Source organism: Chaetodon auriga, chromosome 16, assembly GCF_051107435.1.
Source record: "Chaetodon auriga isolate fChaAug3 chromosome 16, fChaAug3.hap1, whole genome shotgun sequence".
Taxonomy (NCBI): domain Eukaryota; kingdom Metazoa; phylum Chordata; class Actinopteri; order Chaetodontiformes; family Chaetodontidae; genus Chaetodon; species Chaetodon auriga.
In genome coordinates this window covers 17,320,001-17,342,468 of record NC_135089.1, presented here as the reverse complement: position 1 = coordinate 17,342,468, position 22,468 = coordinate 17,320,001, and the positions used below count along the sequence as shown (strand labels likewise).

The following is a 22,468-nucleotide window of genomic DNA, read 5'->3' as shown; positions in this document are numbered from 1 at the left end:
ATAAAGGGGAAAAAAACAAACTATGCTATTATCCACAACATAATTATAGCACACATTTAATCTCTTTAATTACATTTCATGTATATCATCGTTTGAATGTCATTATTTGGATTATGGTTATATATATTTAGAAAAATAAATAAATAAAAAAATCCTGTACTTGGCTTTAGTTGTACTTCCGGTGTGAAAGGTCACACCAAAAATGGCGCCGTCCAAGAGGAAACATGCTAGTAACCAGTCATGTACTATTCCTGGAGGGTTTACAGGTACTAATTGACAAAATAAATCATATTTGTGTCCGCTTTTCGCTAGCATACCGATTTACCTGCGGACACAACTTTGTCTCGTGGTTTTTCACGGTTTGGGTGGTGGGCAGGGTTCGCGTGGTGATTACAGATACTGGATCGTTACTGAGTGCTGCGTTCACTTCAGGTTTGTCTGTTTGTTCCTGTCTCTGTTCGCAGTGCTGTCCTTACAGTTTAGTTCCGAAAGCGTCGCGCAGCACAAGCTGTATGTGAAAGAGCACAAAGTACGAGCAGAGAAGAGCTCACACAGACCTCTGGACCGGACTTTGTTTGTGCTCAACATCCCTCCGTACTGCTCAGAGGTACGGTTTATGGAGCTATTAGTCGATGACTGGAACTGTGTGGCCGAGATCGTTTGTTAATCATGAGATTAATGTGTGTGTTTCAGGGTGTTGTCAAAGAATTGTTCTCGCAGTTCGGCAGTATTCAGTCCGTGGAGCTCAGAGACCAACCGGGTTCCTCTCACGAACATGGACCCAAGCTGTCCAAGTTCTTTAAACCAGTTCAGAAACAGGTGAGTTCTTCCTGCAGTGACACCATGAGGAAACATTCACTGTAATTGTCATGTGCAGTACATTTCGGGTCATCATTGTACCTCTCGTGTGTCTGTCTGTTCCTTCCAGGGTTTCAAAGTGGGCTACATTGTGTTCCAAAACTCCTCCAGTATAACAGCAGCTAAAACACACCCACATAATGTGCCTTTGGTGGTCTGCACAGAGGAGCGTCCAGTGAGGACAGGAGTGCAGAGTGAGTGATGCATCCCGTTTCATTAATGCAAGGGTTCATATTTTCTTGTTTTGTGTTACTTTGAATTTACTCTTTTAAATCATCTATTGAGATTTTATTGTGGGCCCGGTCCTTGTCAATCAGAGACATTTAAAATCAGTCTCATGACACCTTCATGTTCCACTTTTTCATGCCAGAATGGATTCAGACGTACACAGAGTCTTTTATCCAGCCAGACAAACTGCAAGAAATAGTCGACTCCTTTATGGAGGACTACGACAAGCGGAAAGAAGAGGTGAGAATTCCAGTTCTGCTTCCTCCAGCATCAACCCATCCGTCTGGTCTGTGTTCCCTCAACTTGGGTTTCTTTTCTTTGTCACAGGAAGCTGAGCGGCAGAGGAAGGAGGCTGAGCAGCAACAAGAAGATGAAGAGGGCTGGGTGAAAGTCACAAGAGGACCCAAGGGCGCCAAGGCCCGCCCCCACAGTGAGGCGGCCAACAAGAGGGCTCTACAGAAAGAGATGAGGAAGAAGAAGAGGAAGGAACTCATGAACTTCTACACCTGGCAGCACAGAAACACACAGAAAGAACGTAAGTTGGCAGTTTAATTTTTCGTCCTCTGCAGGCTAGAATTTAATATTTGCTGACGTATAGTTGACTTTATATTTGTTGTTCTTTGTTTCCAGATATTGCTGAACTAAGGAAAAAGTTCGAGGAGGACAAACAGAGAATAGCTCTGCTGAGGGCACAGAGAAAGTTCAGACCTTACTGAGTCAACTACCCCAATTTTCCTTTGCTCATCCCACTGCTTTTGTGTGTGTTAACTACATTAAAAAACAGAGCATTTTTTGTCAATAAACTATTATTCTGATTGACCTTTTACAATTATTGACTTACAGCACCTCAAGTGCTGAATAACATTTAACATGTACGATTAAATGATGACAGCAGGGCCCTAATAACCAATTCTAATGTAAGTTACAATGTACAAAAACAAGTCTGAATGCACACTACAGAAGGTTTTATTGAGGTTGTTCACTGTCAATTTGTGCATCACAAGCTTCCTGTGCTTCTGGCTTCCGCCACTTCCTGATGCTCGTCCATGCAGTGAACAGCAGGATCAAGAGCAGGGCAGCACCAACACCAGACAGCATATACAGGGTCACCTGAAATGCTGAGGAACAGAGGAATAACATTGAAGTCAAATACTGCCACTGTTCCATCACAAGGTGCCTATAGTTTCATGCTGAACAGGACTTACTTGTGTTGTGTTTCACGCACAGATTGTCCTGCACATCGGTGTTGTTCTGTCCCATCAGCAGTGGTCCTACAGAGACCAGCTGGACCTGGTCTGACTGAGACGTTGCCTCTCTTTTCTGTCTCCCTCCCTCTGATGCTGTGGGAGGAGAGTTTAACGACACTACGTATGCACATCACATACAGTGTCGAAGGTGAAACATACTGTAAAATACTCACAAATGATGGCACAGCGCTGCGCACAGTCAACATCATTTGTGCAGATTTCCACCCAGCAGTAGAAGTATATCTAAGTAAGAGATTACACACAGCCGTGTCTGCCAAGATACACACTTTTACATTCCTGAAATGCATGGATGGGATGACCTTACTTCCTCCACAGTTGGATGGCCTGTATTAGGGTCCAAGAAGGCAAAGGTCTTGACATCAAACCTCCTGGCTTGGGAAGGGGAGGCGGTCTTGCCCTGGTTGTCCACAGGGACAGAGCTTCTCATGTTATCCAAAGGGTTGGGACATCTATGCATGGACGAGAAAGACATTGTCAGCTGCTCAGCAACTTCTGCACATCATTTTTAGACCTCAGATCAGGTCGCTGGTGTAATTGTTTCCACCTTACCCGTCATAGAGAAGCGTCCACACTGAGTGTCTAGATGCAGGGTATGCAAAGCAATCCCATACCCGCAGGGAAAGTGTAGGGTCTGGGGACGGCTGGGCGATGGAGATCTCCACATATGCAGCTTTACGCAAGGGCAATGTGAGAGGAAGCTGGTCCTCAGGAAAGAAGGATGTGAAAGATGCATCTAGAGGAACAGTTATTCACAAATACATTTAGTCAGGTTTTGTTTTTGATGAAGAACTTGATGCGATGCAAAACTCACACACTCACTTTTCTTACCTTTGGCTATTCTCATCTGCACTCTGATGGTCCCCAGGGCAACCACAGGTGGGGGGTTGGTCACTGTGTACAAGGACCGCAAGTCTGCTGCACGCTTTAAATCCGACGCCTCATATTCACACTGGACCTGGAGACTAAAACCAGCATCCATGTTAGTACTTGTGTCACCGCTAGAATACTTTCATTGTGAGATAAATTTGTAGCTTTAGTGTGCAGAGGACGTGGAGAAAAAAAAGAAAATAAAGAAAATCACCTAAATTTAGATTTTTTGCTATGCAACTCCGCCACTTCCACCTCATAGATCATCACATCTCCATCTACCTAAAAGAAGGAGAATAAAGGATTAAAGGATTCAGAACCACATAGAAACTACTGATATTCAAGCTATCTGCAAGAGCAACAGTTCAGTGAGTCAGAGCTCTTAGATAAGATTTGTTTAAAGACTGTGAGTGATTTTCATGCCAGAATTAAGTTTGTAGAAGAAAGTGATTTTGGATTACTTTCATCTTTGCACCACAGTCCATGATCCCAATCTTGAAGATGGCTGAGTCTGGGGTGATGACCACAGGGAAACACTGTGGCTGAGCCTTCACTATCAGACTGCTGGGATCGATGGGCGGGTCCGTGTCTGTGGCCTTTACTGAGAACACAAAGTGTCCATCCAGAGAGCAGGCTGGAGGGAGTGCCGACACACAGGAAAATGTAGGCATAATATTCCTCAGCACAAAATCACATCCATGTACGGCATGCAGTGTGTTCACAAGACAAATGCCAATCTTACCATTGAGTCTGTAATAGCATTTTAAATCATGAGCGTCGTAGCAGCAGCCCAGTTTGAAGCAGGCATCACTAGAAATGCTTTTGTGGCCACAGTCCACTCGAAGAGCTCTTTCAATGTCACAGTTTCCAGGCAAAGCTGGAGAAGAGGCATGTTAGTGTCCTGAACTGACACAGTAAATTGTGCTGTGCTAAAAGCCTCTCTGTATTATAAATGAGAGGTAATATCACCCCAAAGCATGACTTCTGTGGAAAGAAATTTTTAAAAACTCTCAACCAGGCTCCAAAGGAAAATTTTCCAGTTGAAGTTTTGATAAACTGATGAAAAATGGGCACTGACTTCAGATACAGACAACATTACTGTGTCAATGAACTTGTTCGGGCTCATCTGCCATCTCCACTCACATGTTGGAACAAGTCGAGTCCTCTCGCTGTATCTCTTTATCAGGGGACAGCTGATATTTACCCTGAACCATCGATCCTCTCCTGTCAGCTGTACCTGCAGAGGGATGACCACTTTGCTGCCCTGGGGATCAAAGGTCATCACAGTGTGGATGTTTAGAGGACATACGCATTATTTTGCATTGATATGCACACACACAAACACACAGTGCATGTCTATTTTCTCTTCTGTGGACTTCTCTATACACAGTAAATCAAAAAAACATTTGCGTATTGAGTTTGCAAACTTTCAGGACACATTTATATTTCCATTTCCATCAAGGGAATATGGTTTGAAACTGTATAAATAATGGTAACGATACAGTATATTCTATCACCCCATATGCATTTTACACACACACACACACACACACACACACACACACACACACACACACACACACACACACAGGTTAAAAAAAAAAACGTATGGCTGGAATATTCTGTAAACATTACATCATATTAATATTTTCCATAATTTTGGCAATTGCTAATTCCACTGCAACTGCACTTTTATCTAATGTCAAACAGAACTGTACCCATCAGTGATGTTGTATCACTTAAAGATATTGTGGGCAAGGTGCTGCAACATTTCTCTGAAGTCAAGGGCAGGGGCCAAAGGTAACATAGTGAACACTGGGGAGGGCCTTTGTTTTTGAATAAGAAGAAATATAATGATCAGCACACTAACTTCTGACACAGCCCCTTATTTTACCTCAATCTGTGCGTAGCAACTGTCATATCTGCTGAGGAACAAAAGGCTCTGGTTTTTCTCTGTGATCAGTCTCACTCCACAGGACCCTTCAGAGTGAGGCACTGGGGTTATGGCCCCTGTCGTGTCTAAGGGAACAACAAAGCACACACAGCTGTAGTGAAGTCAATGCAAATGCTGAGATCCTACTTCGAAAGTTTCTCAACCTTTCTTATCTGTTGGACATATAGGCCTAGTGATGCAACAAAGAACTCGATCTTACCTTTAACACGTATATTACTCTTGACGAGCGGTCCAAAAACAGCTCTTATCCTCCCGGCAGAGCAGGTGACCCTCGGCAGAGCGAGCTGCTCAGGTGTTGTCTTCACCTGGACGGCTGACAAACACCACCAGTGCTGAGCCACGCAGGCGAACATGAAAGAAACCACACGAAGTTTTGAACTGTGATAATTCATCTCTAATTTGTTTTGGCTAATGTTTTGGCCCCCAGAAATATATCTTTCTGACGTGCGGTCACGTGACTTCTGTTAATTAGCGTTAATTAGTTTGAGGCTTGCTGCGGTCTCTACCTGAGCGCCAGAGATTCACTACATGTGCGCACGTGCTTATGGTCGTACCTGTGGTAACAAAGTTGAAATGATGTCGCAGATCTTGTCACTGTTGTCTACCTGTGCGCCTCCAGAGCTGCCGGATTGAAGATGATCTGAAAAGTAGGACGGAATAAGCTGGTAATTAATAAAAAGGTCATTGTTTAAATAATACATGTCATGCATGGCCCGACGTGTCCTCAGGGAGCCATTAAATGAAATCATTGCGTAACTCAAAGGCCTTGCCAACTCTTTCCCTATGGCAATGCTTGTACCCATCTAATTATTACATAAGCAGTTTCTTAAACCTTTATCCAGTGCTGCATCCTGTCTGGGTTTCGGTGGATTGTCCTGGTACATCTATGATCACCATTAAAAGTCATGCTTTCCTCAAGTAATCTGGTTTGATGAGCCGATTGGCATCTGAATGCAGGACAAATTCCACGTAGGCAGACTTTCATTTACTTTAATCATGATATAATTTGATTTGAATCAGGAATTAGATGGTTTCAAGCAAACGGGGAGTGTTTATCTTTATCCAGGACAAATCCAGTAATTTCTGTGCAACTGTGATGCCAGAGGACACAGAGCACATTGAATTCACACGCTAAGGTCAAAACTTTCAGCTATTTACACTCGATCAGATTGTAAACAGTGATCTGAGTGGCCAGCTATCAGCGCTGTGTATGCTAATGACGCCGAGCGACCCACAAATCACGAGTTGTCAGACGGTGTCGTGACGTAACGACGGTGACGTTTCTGGGGCATCCCCGTCGGGCTGACAGACTTTAGCATCAGGGGAGCAGAAGACGTGTCTCAAACATGGCTTTGAATCGGAATCACTCGCAAAACGGCGGCGTTTTGGTAAACAACGGAGAAAGGTGGGTGAATTGTATTGCGACTATGTTGTTAATTTAGCTGACTGGCTAGCTGACGCCTCTTTTCTTGGCTTGTTTACCTTCTACTTTCCAGTGCGTAGTTCAGCACTGCTATCCAACCGCTAGCCTCCCTTTAGCTGGCCTGGCTAACGTTAGCATAGCTTTAGCTAACACGGCTGTTCCATTGTTGACGTTTGCGTTAACGTTAGCTATATAGGGAATTTCGTTGCAATTCAATTATTTTGTTCTCTGCTTTAAACTCGGGTGATACAATATATATGTTATTAATGACGAACTTTATAGTCTCAACGTATTTTGACAGTTGATTTAAGCAAGATGGCTAACTTGGAACGTCAGCCGACCATCAAAACAGGAAGTAGCCGATTGCTTTCGTTTGGAAATGTTGACATTTTCTTCCAACACAAATGTCACCATATGTAGTGATGTCGTAACATGTAGCTAGACGTTACGAAACAATTCTAACATGCATATTAACATTCTGTCTCATGATCCTTTCAGTGCAGTGTTGAAAGTGGCTGTAACGGGTTTCTTTGTCCTCACCTGCTTCTTCTTTTCCCAGTGTTTTAAGGGAATGTAAGAACGTGGAGCTGTCGTTCAGCGATGTCGCCTGCAAGACAGACCTGCTGAGGGGGACCAAGAAGGGCACCGTGTACCTCACACCATACAGGGTACAGCCAACGTTACACAAGCAAACCAACATAGCTGCTGCTGTTGTCTTTATTGGAAAGTTGGCAGTGTTCATATTTTCATACGTCACGTTGTAACTCTCCCGTCTCTCTCGTGTCTGCCCTCATTTATTTGTGTAGTTGCTGTTTGTGTCCAGTAACACCAAGGATTGCCTGGGTTCAGCCATGTTCCCCTATTATCTGATGAAAGGCTGCAGCATAGAGCAACCGGTCTTTGCAGCCAATTACATTAAAGGGACAGTGTCAGCTGAGGCTGGTGGTAGGTGGTCTTTTGTTTTTACTCCTAAACACTTGCTTGATTTTGTCTCTGGAATAGTAAATAGTCATATTGTAACATGAAGTAGATATTAGGTGCTTACCTTAGTCAGAATTAAAGGACTGCACCTATCTGTCATCTATGTTGACATTCATAATGAAGTACAAGTGTAGCTTTTGTGTATTTGTTCTAAATGTGTTTGACTTTCTCATCAGGCGGCTGGGAAGGCCAGGCCCATTTCAAGATGTCATTCCCCAGTGGAGGCGCCATCGAGCTGGGACAGCATCTCTTCAAACTGGCTACAAATGGTTTGTATGCGAGTTTCCTTCATCACTGTGTCCCACTTTTGAAGATTCGTTGAATACTTCTTAATAGAGGAGTAAGTTTAAACGGTGCTTTTGGGGTAGACCGTCAGTACAGTTACTGTTTGTATTATACTTTTCTATATACATATATACAGTATATATAAGTTAATATATATGATGGGCAGTTGCAGGAAACCGGTGAGTGAACACACTCATGACCTGTGGAAAGTCCAGGTTATGTGTTGCAAAACATTTATCCTTGCTGTGTTTCAGCTTCCCGTGCTGCTCCGGCCCAAAACGGTGCCGCCTCTTTTGGCTATCCTTCACCTGGAATGATGAATGGCTACGGCCCACCTCCACCTGCTCCTCCCAGCTATCCTTACCCAGCCCCTCCCCACCAGAATGGATTCTACCAGGGCCCGCCCCCTGCTGCTGCCGGCATGGGCTACCCCTGTCCAACAGCCAATGCTGGTACAGAATTCAGTCATTTGGCATTTTTATTGACAGAAATGGAAAATAAGCCAGGGTAGACTCTAAGAGCTTGTCTCCATGTTGTGTTTTTTTTTCTGTGTGGCCGCTCTGAGCTGCGCTAGTATTTACACAGTATTTCCACCAGCTTTGTCCACAGTGGTTTTCACACCCATTGCACGCTTGTTAGTCTAAGAGCAAATTGTTAGAAATTGTCCAGATATTGTTGTCATTTGAAACAAACCCCACATGTGGTATTTTTTTTGCATTACACAAACAGAGAAAAATGCCATATAGACACAATCCCGTAGATGTGCACAGAATAGTTTTGAGCCTTCAGGTTATGTTTCCCTGCATGTGCATGCAGCGCACACACATTTGTTTTTGGTGCATCCACGTTTTTTGTCAAATGTCCTCGTTGCACATAAGAAATAACCCTTGAGGCACAAATAATGCTGTGGTTTCTCTCTCCCTGCCAGAGTTTTGTTTTTCCCCTTGTTTCTCTTGTTTTTTTTGTCTTTGCTGTGTAACTAATTGCTCACACAGACTGTAACCTCTTTTGACTTTGAAACTCAATCTCTCTTTTTTTCTGTCGGTATTTTTTCCAGGAATGTACCCATCTGGTTTTGACTACATGGCTCCACCTCCTCCCTACCCTGGGCCACCCCAAAATTGGGCTGCACCCCCCCAGAACTGGACAGCAACAGCACCACCACCTGCAGGTCTGTTTCTCTCTCGCTCTCTCTCTCTTTCTATTTTTCCTCTCTGTATGTCTGTGTCACTGCACCCGTCAGATCTAATCTGTCGGCCTCAAAGTGAATCATGGCACCAAAAAAAGGGGTGCTGATGTCTCATCCGCTACACATCAAAATTAGAGGATAAACAATCTACCCTCTCCATCCCCATTCTCTCCTAGCACCTTGTGCATTTCAGTGAAAACAGTCTCACCCTGCACATGGGGTGAGCTCGGTAACAGTGTGCTGAAATGCCACTTTGCCGTATCTCTATTTTCGGAACAGCCTGAGTTGGACGTCTGTGCACACTCATGGATTTTTGTCTTGAGAATTCCTGGAGCTGTCAGTTGTTGTGCTTCATATGACTAATACTGCGCTCCTCACATCAGTTCTCCGTATAATGTTAGGAGCTGTAGCGTCTGTTCCTAAATATGTTCGGTGGTCATTGCTGTCTGTCTTTATCTTGCTGTCTTTGTCATGTCTCATTTTATGCACAGGTAACTCCAAAGCGGCTGAAGCAGCCGGCAGTGCGTATTACAATCCCAACAACCCACACAGTGTCTACATGCCCATGGTAAGCTGCTTTGCTTGTCCTCTCCTCAGTTAAAGTTGTGTGCAAATGACGTGTAAGTTCTCCTTTAATGGCGCTTGTACAATTTATTTATTTCCTCTTTATTCCCATGCAGGAGCGACCTCCACCATATGCACCTTATCCAAACTCTCCTGACAAGAAACACAACTAAAGCTCAGGCACCATCACTTCAATCACTATCTTCTCTCTCTTCCTCTGTATCTTAAATAAATTTGAAAGCAAGGATTAATGTTGGTGGATACCTACTGGATTGTAGAATACAGAAAGGAACATGCAAGTGATAGAGGGCTCAAAGATGTCAGTGATAATTCAACAATTAATAATATTTTGGCTTCTGGAATAGCTAAAAAGCAATCACATCTTTAAATACTGTTTTCCTTTTTACTTCAGTTCATTTGAAATGATTGACAACTCTGAGACTCGTCATTAGAAACAATCTCAGCGATGGCATTTATTTTGTTCTGTCTAATAGCACGTCGTTAAGAGCCGAAAGGAGGAGGTAGTCTGGGGAATGTATTTTTAAGACAGATTTATTACCAAAACATTTTGTAGCATTTTCTTGATTGCAGTTCCTGTAGTTATTAACAATAGCAACTCCTGCTCTAAAAGTATTTTTGCAGTATCATTGAAGGTGCTGTGTTTCCTATCCAGTAGTTTTGAGTTGTTGCCCATATACTACACCACAACTGGGTTGAATAGTGTTTAGTAACATGATATCGGACTGATTCTCATACTAAAATAAAAAGCTATAGTTTCCTTCATATATGACCTTCGTATTTGCGTGTTCTTGTACAACATCAGTTACATTACATTACAGTCTAAGTAATTCCATTCATTGTATGACCTGAATCTCTCAGTCATAATATATGTAATGGAGGTTTTTGTTATAAAAAGGAGCCGTGCGCTGTTAGAACGGGGGGATCAGATAGTTTTCTTACATAATAAGCCTATGTATGTGCAATATTTCAACCTCACATAACAGGGTCATAGGTGACGTGCTGGGGTTACCTGAACGACCCTGTGCTCTGCTCCTAGCTTCTATTGTATTCATGTATGCAAAGCCAAGCTGAAACCAGAACTCTACTCTTTGTGGAATTACACTAGTGTGGGGTTACAGGGCTACGGCGTTACATTAAGGGCCCATCAGTGTTTTGCCTGTTGTTGAATCGTCTGAATGAAAAGCATTTATTCCTGATTAACGTGGGGTGAGGCGCCAACAAGCCGTGTAACTGCAACCCGCTCATTGTGCATCATTTAACACCTGTTTGAAGGACTTTTTGCACACAGTTGTAGTGGATAGAGAAATTTTTTTTTTTTTTTTTTTTTTGGGGGGGGGGGGGGGGGGTTAGTTTGCTTGAATTAATCAAATGTCTGTATGTTAATATATCTTTTGCAGTTCTTATTCCTCTTGCTGAATTTTTTTCTGTCACTTAAAATCTAATAAATGAGTCAGTTATTGAATTTTGCATTTTGATATTTTTGACATTTATCTGATCTTCATGAAACACAGAATTAGTTCAAATTTAACATTTTTATTTAATCCTCACATTTCAAACCCAAGTCAAATTAAATTCGTTTTTTTTTTTTGTAAACATTTAATCTATATAAATGCAGTCAATTTACCACAATGTTTAGTCATTTCATTCAGTAATTTATTTGCTTAGATTTGCTGTATTGGTAATCATACTCCAGATTAAAGGCTCCACGTTGACGGATTCAGACTTCTTTTTAAGTCACACATGGTGTCATGTGGTCCACTGAAGTCATTTCTTTTTACTTGTCACAGCATAAAATTAATGCTGTGGAAATAGTTCCATTATACAGAACAACTGTTTGGACTGGTCCTATCCCTGACAGCATTTCACAAAATGAAGAAAGAAAAGAATTCTCCACACTCTTACTGAATGATATATTTATTGTGTTATGAAACACTAGCAAACCTGGATGTTATATTCACTGTAGTCACAGAAAACCACACTGTACAGATGTGTCTCATAGCCAGTTTTAAGACTGAATAAACAAAGATGGCATTGTCATGCACTAAAACACAAAATATTCACTGCACACAAACGGATCAAAACAACCACAAAGTTGATAACGACACCAATAGCTAGCTAGCTGATTTCCACTCACAGCTGTCCACCCATTAATTCATAAAGACTAGTTCTAATTTATGGCTCAACTCCTGTTTCTTTGCAGTTCCTGACTCAGGAAAAGGAGGTGTGCTTTTTACTACCATGTATCTAATGTTAATTCTGTACATGTCTCTGCAGCCACCACTAAGTTGTAAACTAGATTAAAGATGTGCAAAGCCCTACTATGTGTTCTTCAGGGAGATGAGAGCTCTACGGGGACTTTATCGACCCTTTAGGACAAACACGTTCTGAAAGGAATGAAATACAGATTCATATTATTCACTGAGTTACTTTGATAACAATTTATCTAAAGGTAATTTATTTAAAATCTGTTTTCCCTTGTCGCAGAGAACAAACTCGGTCACAGTGCTACATACTGTTTTCAGATCTGTCTGTGGTGAAGTCTGTGTGACACGTACAGCACGGGACTCATTGTCGAGAAGCCTTTACTCATTCAGAGCTACAAGGGGTGGGTTTAAATTAGAAACGAAAATAAAATGTGACAGCGAGGTGAGAAAATGCTACGGCGCTGACGTTGAACTCTAAACTGCTTGAAAAGCTCACTTGAGTGTCGCTGCTGTGTGTGTGACAAGTAGATGATCAGATGGGTAAAGGCAACACGGGTAATCTGTCCTTCAAAGGTCTATCAAGTCACCATAATGCTCTTACTAATCAAATACTGTTAGAGCTACAGGATTGTGGAAGGGTTGAGTAAAGAATTCAGCATGAGATTTGACTCAGATCTGATCGAACGGCTCCTACGGCTCCTCCTGTAGAAACCACACCTCGTTGCGGCGTCCGTAAGGCTTGAGCGGTGGGTCGTAGCTACAGCAGAAGTACTGCTTGCGCTGGAAGGGCGCCGTCTCGCCCAGGGTGCGCGTCAGACGCAAGGCCTCTGCTCGGTACTCGCTCTCCCCTGCAAAGCCTCCGAACTGCCTGTGAACAAAAGATATTTAGGGTGTTAGTTTAATTGGGTGAACTATGTGGACTTTTCACTGGATGTGCTGTCTCATAGGAATGGAACAGGGACCCAGAGGGCACACATGCACACTGATATTTCAAACAACATGCACCAGTGAGGTCAAGGAAACCTGCCTTTGGACCTGCTCTACCACAATAGCCCTGCAGGGGACTGAATATATTAACCAAGACCTTGAAAAACAAAATAGCTACTCCAGCATTTGGGTCAGGTGGGGTTTTAGAATTTACACAGCATCTCAAATCAACATTCATATTACTCTCTTACACATGGGAGATATCTTGATGTCTTGTTCCATGTATATGTATATATAAATCAACATTTTTAAACGAAACACTTTAAATGACACCTACAGAGTGTAGACAGTCATGCCAGGCCGCTCTTCAATCCTGATGGCAGTGTCGGTGGGAGTGGGGGGGCTTTGCTGGTAATTGGAGGGGATACGGATGGCGACCATCAAACGGCGAGACAGTACACCGTCATTCCGTGGATACACTGTGATGATGATGGGAGCTGCTGTGCCCATGGCCTCGCCTTAGAAGATGAGACAGGGAGTTTAAAAAAAATGGAGCAAGGGGGACATAGAGGAGACAGCAGAGAAACTCTACTATCCTCCCTAAAGAAAACTACCCACATCTAAAGGTCAGGATTTGTGGGATTTTATGTGGAGTACATAATATCATTATGCAGATGCCAACAGAAACAGTTTTTATCCAGACGCTGCAAAACAGGGCATGTAAATCATATAAACAGCACATGCAATGGCGATTGAGCACTGAGATTTAGTTTTCAGACTGCACCTGTAGTTGGCTGAGGTTATATCTCAGCTGGTTTCGATCACCTGGAATCCAGACAACAATGGGCCAAAATGAATGGTGTAACATCAACCCTTCAAAATTGCACAATGGGCATACCACTAGGTTCCAGTCTGGGACCACTGTTCTTTTTGCTCTTACATTTGTGAGCTAGCAGACAGATGTAAATAGGCATGGTGTCAAATGTATGCTGATAATCCAATCATTTATATATGAACAAAGCATCCATCCACAACAGGCTGCAGAGGTACTGAACAGGTAAACGGTGGGTGTCTCACAGTGGCTTCAAAGTCACTTCCTAACTCCAAACTATTGATCCGATGGAAATATAGAAAGTCAATTTAATCAAATATCTAGGTGTTGTCCTGGATGCTCAATTAAAATTTGAAGCACATATTAGTAGAGTGTCAAAGACCATGATGACTATTCTTAACTGTTTCTATCTTATAAGGTATTGTCTGCCCATAAAGGCCTCCTCGCTATATATACACATGTTGATTCTATCGCATCTTTCTCATTGTTTAACCACTGGGGTCAGGCAACCCAATCAGCAACTAATCCTAAAATATCATTATACTGACAAAGTTTGAAAATATTGGATCAGAAGCCAATATAATGGCACCATTGTGAAATTCAGAAAAAGTATCAAAAGCTTTGAGAATTGTGTAAATCTCTCATTTATAGAACACATTGCTACGTGTGTGAATGGCCTTGCTGCCAAACTAGACAGTCAACTGATTTTAAAATGTAAGAGTGAACAAAACGTAAAACAACAGTCCTGTATACATTGCATCAGTCTCTGTCACATACATAAATAAATAAATAAATAAAAATATTTGTCTGGTTAGTTAAACCAAAATGAGGAATATGATTTTTAAAAGCACACCCTGCCTAAATAACCACAGAACGTCTTACAAAAAATCAAATAAAAAAGTTATAATGTGACTCCATGAACACAAACAGAAAGCTGAGAGGAGATTGTCACAGTTTTTCATTCTTTTATAAACTGCAGGATTGGCCGCTCACTCAATAAAGAGCCACAATTACTCATGTAAAAAAGATGAGTCCAAATTAAAAAAAAAAAAAAAGAGTATTTGATTTTCAGATTAGCGTACCTTGTTCATTGCTCCCACCGATGTACATAAGCAGCTTCCTCACCAGCTCGCCTGTCACTTGGTCGAAGCTGCGTCCCTCAGAGGACACGGTGGCGTATTTGGCCCCATCGTACCGCCGCACCTCAAAGCTAACTCCATCCTATGGGGAAGAAATGGAAATCAGTGGGCCAACCACGGCTGCACAAATATGTACATCGCTTTGTTGCACATACAGCCCACCCACACACACAAATCACACACAAACTCAGCTGCTCTCTTCCTGGGGACGGGTGCTGGGGAGCCGCTGATCTCAGATATGATTCACCTTTCACACACTGATGCTGGCAATATCCTCCAAAGGACCAAAGCCTTGAACTGGCAGGGTTTACACTTGGAGGGCTTCAGTGCGTGTGTGTGCGTGGATGTGTGACTGCACACATGTGGGAAACCAATGCAGCCAAATAATGAGATGTAGAAGAAACATATTTACACAGATTCAATTTCATTTCTTCTGCTCTGCAGTGTTCAGTCAGCCTACAGAGAATAATGGGCAAGAGATGCACAGTCTTACATAACACACACACACACACGTTAGGTGTTCTCTACTTTTGGGGACACTTGCATAGACTTACATTCATTTCGTGCAGACTTACCATAACCACTACTTGCCTAACCCTAACCCTTAGCCCCAGTCTTCACCCTAAAACTCAATGATTTACATTATGGGGACCTGCATTTGTCCCCACAAGTATGGCGAGTCTCCACAATGTGACTGCGTAAACATATCTACGTCCCCACAGCGCGAGTAATACATTGGCGCACACACAACTTGCCCCCACCCCCTAGACACACAGCGTTAATATGATGCAACAGTTTTGCATTAAATATGATTAAGTGGGGCTAATGTGGAGCACAGTCACTCGACTACGCTGCTGAGCAATAACTTTAATAGCTTTTGAAGGAATCTGGTCACTGCAGAGACTGTGAAGCAGGTTTCAAATACAGCTGCTCATACCACTAATGTGATTATACTGTGTGGCATTTTAATTGTGTATGGCTGCGTGTGCGTGTCTGTATAATGTTGTTAAGCACTGGAATTTAATTTCACACTGTCATTGTCATTTGTTCTCCTCACGCTGATTGCCATCGATTTGTGAGAAGCTGCTGTAAAATATACAGCTTATTATTTTGCAGATGCTGTGATTTATTCAAAATGATACAAGCAGGGAAGAAATTATAGTGCGTGTTCTCATTCTTGCGTGGACTTCTTATATTTTCTCTTCCCTGGGGGAAAACTTAAATCTAATACTATCCTGCAAATGATTTTGTGTTTATCTTAAGTATGAATTTGTGACTCTTGACCTATTCCCCACTCACAGGGTATTTGAATGTCTTCCAATTTCTGTCTGATACAACTTTCAACCACCTAATCTTACCCAAAACCCAGCCCAGTGAAAAACCCGTAATCAGACGCATTCATTCTTCAGCACATACAAGATAACACTATGTTATCACGAAGCTCTAACTCGTGACAGGTGCCCAGGCTCCTGCATAGCAATTACACGAGTTCTGCTCTGTATGGCTTGTCGGTGGGACCGCTATTAACATTTTGTATGGGTGACATACAAAGGAAGCAAGCCTGACTTCAGTTAAGCAGTGCAATTAATGTGTCTATCATGTGTCTGCAGTTGTGTGCATGTGTGTGTTTAGCTGCTGTCTCATGCCAACCTATACAGTGATAATTACTCTGTGCCTGAACAGAGCACAGCGAAGGTGTCATCAACACTGCGACTGTTACATTGCCTTGTCATTTCATGTTGTGCCAAAATAATCTTCTGCATTCATTAGCAAACTTCGAACTGAACTCCACCTATATGTTGCTGTTGCTGTGCAGTGAATGTGTGTGCATAGGTATGTGTGTATTCCGTGCCAGGCAGCTCCTCTGTATTCTGTGTCAGTTTTAATTAAGGGTGTAAGATGTCAGAGTCAGAGTCAGGCGGGCGCTCCACAGATCAGGTGACGAGCTCTGATTTCAATACCTGCCGTTTAAAGAAGTCAGTCAAGTCCAGAGATTTGATGAAGCTTGAGGTCTGACTTTTCAAGCCTTGGACATCTTGCTGCATTTAGATCTGCAATGTAAATGACTGATCACTGATTGATGACTTTTCTGCAAATCTCAATGAAATGCAAACCTGTTCTTAAAGAGCTCTACAGTAAAAGGCATTATTTTTAGATTTCAGTCAGTATTTCTGACTGAAAGCATTAAAACGCTGTTGTTTGTACACATGCTGCTGCCTTAAACTGTCTTTTGTGAGTTTCAGCTTTGGTGTCAGGACAGATCTGACCTCCTCTGTGTGTGTGTGTGTGTGTGTGTGTGTGTGTGTGTGTGTGTGTGTGTGTGTGTGTGTAAATATGTCAGTTTGGGTCATTTGAGTCCGGGTCTGTCTGGTCAGTTGTGCAGTTGGAAGTCCTCTTTGTCTCAGTCCGTCCTTTGTGTCCCCGTCAAACGTTAGCTGCTGTTCAAAGATAAACACACAAAGCCACTTTCAAAACCTCATGTCAACCGTGATGTTACATGGATACATGCACATTTACAGCAGTGCGCTGTGTGTCAACAGGGCACCAGAGAAGGACCTCGAAATGACTGTTAGGCACTGCTTCAGTAAACAATACACATCACTGAGTTCACTGGAGTCTTTCCAGAGTGTGCATACATTAAATATGGGTAAACATAACATATACATAAACATAACAAGGGGGTGGGGGTGGGGTGCTGACATGGAAAGGGCATGCCCTTCCTCCTCCTTCACTGTCGTCATCAGCGATGATCCGTGTATCAGTGCGCACACCCAATCCATATCTGAGCTCATGGGTTGACCACAAACACGTGTGATCTGCATCCTCTTCCAGGCCAGGGTCAGTTAGCTCTTCCCCTGTGGTTTCACGTGCATGCGCGCAGTGCCTCTCTTTCTCACGCACGTAGACACACACGCATCTACTGTACAGTGTCATTATGGGAGAAAACTCGACAGCTTTGCGCGCAGCGATGAATGGGGACCTTTAAACCCCCCCGGCTTTAGTCTAGAGTGTGTTATTGTTTTAAGGTTACACAGAAGTCAGCATCACCATCTTTATTCATGTCTGTCTTGTTGATTGGCAGAAGACCTCCGGCTGGTTTGCCCCTTTGCCCCACACTGCGGCTCAGCGGGCATCCTTATAGGTCACAAGCAATTAACTGGCAAGCTGTTACTCAAGGTTACAGGGGTTGTGACAACAGCTGGAAAAACACAGCAAATACAGTGACCATTTTAAAGAAAATTTCCCCAATATACTTAGTGTTAAGTGCTGAATAAAATATTTCTGCAAACAGAAGGAGAAACCGTGCACCTTTACAATATAGCAGGATAAATGCGCGTAATCATAGCTGCGAGAAGGCACGGGGAGAGGCGTTTGCAGAAGTTTTAAACACATCACAGTGATGGAGTTGTGTGTGTGGCAGGTGTGTACCTTCGTCTCAGTGCTGAGCAGTTTGTATTCCGTCTCCTCGGTGTTCCCGAAGAGCGAATTCTTGATCATGCCAAACATTTCGCTTAGGCCAGGTCACCTCTCCTCTCTCCGCTCCTTCGGTTTGTTATTTGTCCTCCCTGTCGTCCTTGTGCCTTTTCTTCTCTTCAAAACAACTTTCTCTCCCGGCTGACGGCTCCCTTATGTGGTCGTCCTCAAGTCCTGGAAAAACCTTGTGAACAAGAGGTTAACTTCTAGCAGTTATCCAGATGCTCCAAGGCGCAAATTCTCCTCCAGCGAAGAGTGCGCGCCTTGTTCCGATGAGTTCTCCTCAGATGCGTCTTTCCCCCTTTCGGAGACAGAAGTTGCTGATGCTGACTCCTCACCCCTTTGCCGAACCAAGGAATGAACAAATCAGCCTCCACTCTGACGGGTGGAGTGTCTCCGCCCTCCTCCTCTGGTCTTAGTTTTTCCTCTTACCAGCTTGACGCTCACTGACATCACCACCTTTCCCTCCTAAACGTTTTAGTTCAATTAAAGTGGGGCATCAAGGATTATAGCATGGGGCTAATTTTCCATGGTTTATTACCCCGCAGATGAGACCAGGTTGCACTGACATTAAAAATACATAGATTTACATAACTAATTCCCTGATATGAGATGCAGCCTCATAGTCTACAGGGAGTCACCTCCTCCAAATCTGCCCCCCAAAATAGAGAAACCTTCGGTGCCACTCAGCTTTTGTTAGGGTTTCTCCCTCATTCTGTTTGTCATGGCTGTCTTTTCCAGGATGCTTAAAACAGTGGGGCGTAAAGAAACACATTTACATGCTGCTGTTTGCACAGTATAAATTTTGACACAAGCTGTTGGTTTGTCAGTATGCATTGGACTTTCTTTCCACGGCTGAGCATGCATTAGTCTGGGGCAGCGCATGGGTGCTCGTCCTCCTGCCTGTGTCACTGTGAGTTGTTTGCTTTAGGGTTAGTCTATTTAAATTCACACTGAAGGCAATGTTAGTCACCACTGGCGAGTAAAAGGAAGCAGGAAGGGTTTATTTCATGAAAGAAAAAAAAAAAGTGGGATGGATAACATTGGGCCAGAAAAGCTGAGGTATACTGTTTGAGGGAGCTGTGAACAGAGAGAGAGAGGAGACAGGATCCCATCCAAGCTGGCATGCGGCACATAAACTGTAGAACAAAATCACTGGGACACCTTAATGTAATTCAATGCAACTGTATTTAATTATTTCCATTTTTTTATGTCATGGTGCGTGTGATTTAGATTTTGAGGATGCAGCTGGCAGTGTTGTTAAGCAATTGTTTCAGTCTCAAGGGCACTGTTGTCAAGGGGTTCCTTGCTAACCACTGCTCCTCCTCAGTTTCCCCATGTTTGGCATGTAATGTGATAATGTTTGACACTTTTCCTCGTATTCCATTACATAATGTTGTAGTGTGTACCACCAATGCAGAAAGGCAACAGCATTCTGGCCTCTTGAGCTGTGTCATGTTGCCTTGAAACCTCACTTACAAAACAGTGACAGTCAATAGCTGATAATAACCTACTGGTCATTGCTATTCATCTCAATGACTTTATTTGTTTTGTAGCTGGGGTTAAATGGGGTGGCAGTTAAAGGCAGCTGCACAAGCCCACTATATTCTGAAAAGTCTCTGCACAAGTGTAAGTTCTGCATCAGCAGTTGAATCAAAGTCTCAGCAAAGGTTGTCCACTGTAAGCTTCATCACGTTGCTGTATATTTCATTAGACTATACATTTGGTCCTGCTTGTTGTCCACCCCAACATACACTCATGAAGAGCATGAGAGTAGACAACAACTGCAAGAGAGACACTGTATGCCTCAGTGGACAAGTCGAATGGGACACACTGTGCAGAATCCCTCAAACTGTGCAAATTGCTGTGACTGTAAAGACATGAATTCATAAAGCCACCATGTGACTTCCTATTTTCACATTCAACTAGCAACATAGGTTGAATAATCAATGATTCTTGTTGATCAATATCATTTACTTTTACCTGGCTCCTTGTGTGCATGTAAATGCAGTAACAGATGGATTTAATTACCAGTTTGATCGACACACAAGGAGAAAAAAACAAATAACAGTGACGAACATTTTAATGGAACAAATGAATCAAAGTGAAAATGTACTTACAGTTCTTTTGGATTGCTGCTATTGCTTTTTAACAATTAGGAAAATTGTGGATAAGCTGTTCGGTACAGTATATTTACAGATATTCTAATCATGGCATATATTTTCACAGTTGCTTCAAACACTCAGATCATCATCATATTTCATCCCCTTGAACACTGGTAGAACAACACAACAGGAATAAATTTTCTCAAAGCAGTCCATGATGGCACAATGTCCAGTCTGCCAGACTAATATCTATCCCTTTGGAGCTTACATGAAACAGCCACAAGCAAGTCATATCTGAACAGTGTCCAGATGTTCTTCCAAGTCCTCACTTCTCCCAGCCTTTACCTCCTGGCTGAGTGGGCAACCTGAGCCCCACTAGACCAGCCACTTCTTCTGGGCTGCGCTCTCCCTTGCCATGGTAAAGGTTGTGCAGGAACAGGTGGTTCCTGGTAGATGCCAGCAAACACAGGTATGTGTGAGAGTCATGGTGTGCCTCCTGCTGGGCACGGCAGTACCTTTCTCCTGTTACCTGTGAGAGGGTAAAGGACAGAAAAGATTAGTGAAGATCAATTGATAAACCAGGTCATAACATAATGTCATCACACTGACGGTGGTCAAATGGTCAGTTCCTTTAGAAAGTATTGCCTTTTTACTTTCTTCAGTAACTCACAGAGAAAAATGAAATCAAATTTACATCTATGATAAAAAGCCTTAAGGTTTAGCTGGTGGACAACATGGAATGAACAGTGAATTCAGCAACATCAACAGATGTGCCTATAGCACAGGATACTGCTCTGTATTGTAGCAGCTACAGTACAGACAGTGAGCATTTGGTCTAGTCCCTATAGAATTTCATATATACATTACAATGCCTTTGGGTCTTTTCAAGCTGGGACAAATACACACTGACAAGCAGGAGTTGCTCCAAGCGATTTTGTTTCAGTGACTGCACATGCATTCAACCACCCTGGTAAGCCATGTTCTCTCAAGCATAAGCAGTACAAGCTTTAAGCCTATATGTTTAATAAACCTTCATCTGAACAAGCAGCTCTGCTGTGTTTGGGTAAACAGAGAAACGGAATCAGAAGCACTGAGATGGACACGATGGATAGAAACAGACTGTTTAAAGATACAGGTTTAATGTAAGCGCAGTTATACAAATTAATTAAAATAAAGATATTGTTGAAATTAGGACTGTCCTTGACTGAAGAAACTCTGCCGACTAATGACTGAGGGATGCCTGTGCCACACTGATAAGTGGGTTTAAAAAACAGCAGCAAAATGTTTCTATAGTGTTTTTATGCGCAGAGGCCAATCAACGAAGGTCATGTTAACACCATTAACAACAGACTCAGCCCTCTGTAGCATGTTGCACTGTGCTGTGCATACACTACACTTCCATACTGAAGTTAATTCCTTATTAGACTGAGAGTACTTCATCACTGAGCTATGCTAAGGCTCGTTAGCTGCTGGCTAATGTTAGCATGTCCTTTTACTTCAGTCACCTTGCGTTGAACTGTCACTTCTAAGTGATACAAAGTTGGCAATGACCACACTCCAGTGTCATGCTGGATATTGACTCTATCCTCACGTTTGTAAACGGCCGAAGGGCGTAAATTATTTTCACGTAACTAGCAAAATTGTAACATTATCATTTAAGAGCAACCGTAGTGAGGTTAGCCAACGCTAGCCACACACTCCCCATGCAGTTTATAAAGGCAGTTAGCTGGCTAACTTAGCTAACGTTAGCCGAAACACCGTTGATAGGGAAACTCGCCTTATTCTTACGAAACTGGTCCATAACATAGTTGTAGGCCAGTGACTGTTTGTAACTTGGTCCCTGGATGAGACGTAATTCTTTCAGTATTCCTCGGCAGACTCGAAGGGGTGATGACAGCGTCGCCATCTCTGCACGGTGTTGTGAATGTGCAGCGCTTGAAGCCAGGCAGACTCAATCCAACACCGCACAGTCGTTCAAGTCACAGCATATCGACCACAAGGCGGCGATATGTTACAATAATAAGTTCACGACCTCATGCGGCGCTTCTTCTCAGCAGACATTTCCCTGCAACATTTCTAAGGTAACGTGGATGTAATTTCAAATCTACACACAGTCAATAAATTAATGTGTAAATGTGCAGCATAATGG

The 22,468-nt window shown here is 42.8% G+C and overlaps 5 protein-coding genes across 5 annotated transcripts; 2 read left to right on the top strand and 3 right to left on the bottom strand.

Moving 5' to 3' along the window:
• Positions 1-189: 189 nt before the first annotated feature.
• On the top strand, positions 190-1,901 carry rrp7a (ribosomal RNA processing 7 homolog A). Its single transcript, XM_076751748.1, has 7 exons — positions 190-266; positions 465-607; positions 694-819; positions 929-1,052; positions 1,229-1,326; positions 1,414-1,621; positions 1,717-1,901. Exons 1-7 carry the CDS (start codon positions 203-205, stop codon positions 1,800-1,802), a joined length of 849 nt encoding a protein of 282 aa, XP_076607863.1. The 5' UTR covers positions 190-202; the 3' UTR covers positions 1,803-1,901.
• Positions 1,902-1,908: 7 nt separating this feature from the next.
• LOC143333890 (zona pellucida sperm-binding protein 4-like) lies at positions 1,909-5,978 on the bottom strand. Its single transcript, XM_076752265.1, has 14 exons — positions 5,975-5,978; positions 5,730-5,815; positions 5,375-5,507; positions 5,116-5,240; positions 4,365-4,485; positions 3,964-4,098; positions 3,683-3,855; positions 3,436-3,503; positions 3,183-3,316; positions 2,904-3,087; positions 2,659-2,803; positions 2,507-2,576; positions 2,292-2,426; positions 1,909-2,204 (listed from the first exon to the last, which is right to left on the bottom strand). Exons 1-14 carry the CDS (start codon positions 5,976-5,978, stop codon positions 2,053-2,055), a joined length of 1,665 nt encoding a protein of 554 aa, XP_076608380.1. The 3' UTR covers positions 1,909-2,052.
• A 477-nt stretch (positions 5,979-6,455) lies between these two features.
• Positions 6,456-11,100, top strand: wbp2nl (WBP2 N-terminal like). Its single transcript, XM_076751749.1, has 8 exons — positions 6,456-6,580; positions 7,158-7,266; positions 7,405-7,543; positions 7,756-7,848; positions 8,119-8,316; positions 8,922-9,035; positions 9,545-9,621; positions 9,734-11,100. The coding sequence occupies exons 1-8, from the start codon at positions 6,522-6,524 to the stop codon at positions 9,788-9,790; spliced, it is 846 nt and encodes a 281-aa protein (XP_076607864.1). The 5' UTR covers positions 6,456-6,521; the 3' UTR covers positions 9,791-11,100.
• A 434-nt stretch (positions 11,101-11,534) lies between these two features.
• LOC143333627 (heme-binding protein 1-like) lies at positions 11,535-18,601 on the bottom strand. Its single transcript, XM_076751756.1, has 4 exons — positions 18,170-18,601; positions 14,684-14,822; positions 13,107-13,287; positions 11,535-12,710 (listed from the first exon to the last, which is right to left on the bottom strand). Exons 1-4 carry the CDS (start codon positions 18,245-18,247, stop codon positions 12,533-12,535), a joined length of 576 nt encoding a protein of 191 aa, XP_076607871.1. The 5' UTR covers positions 18,248-18,601; the 3' UTR covers positions 11,535-12,532.
• A 1,678-nt stretch (positions 18,602-20,279) lies between these two features.
• fmc1 (formation of mitochondrial complex V assembly factor 1) lies at positions 20,280-22,263 on the bottom strand. The gene is made up of 2 exons (XM_076751763.1): positions 22,097-22,263; positions 20,280-20,848 (listed from the first exon to the last, which is right to left on the bottom strand). Exons 1-2 carry the CDS (start codon positions 22,223-22,225, stop codon positions 20,645-20,647), a joined length of 333 nt encoding a protein of 110 aa, XP_076607878.1. The 5' UTR covers positions 22,226-22,263; the 3' UTR covers positions 20,280-20,644.
• Between the last annotated feature and the right edge of the window lie 205 nt (positions 22,264-22,468).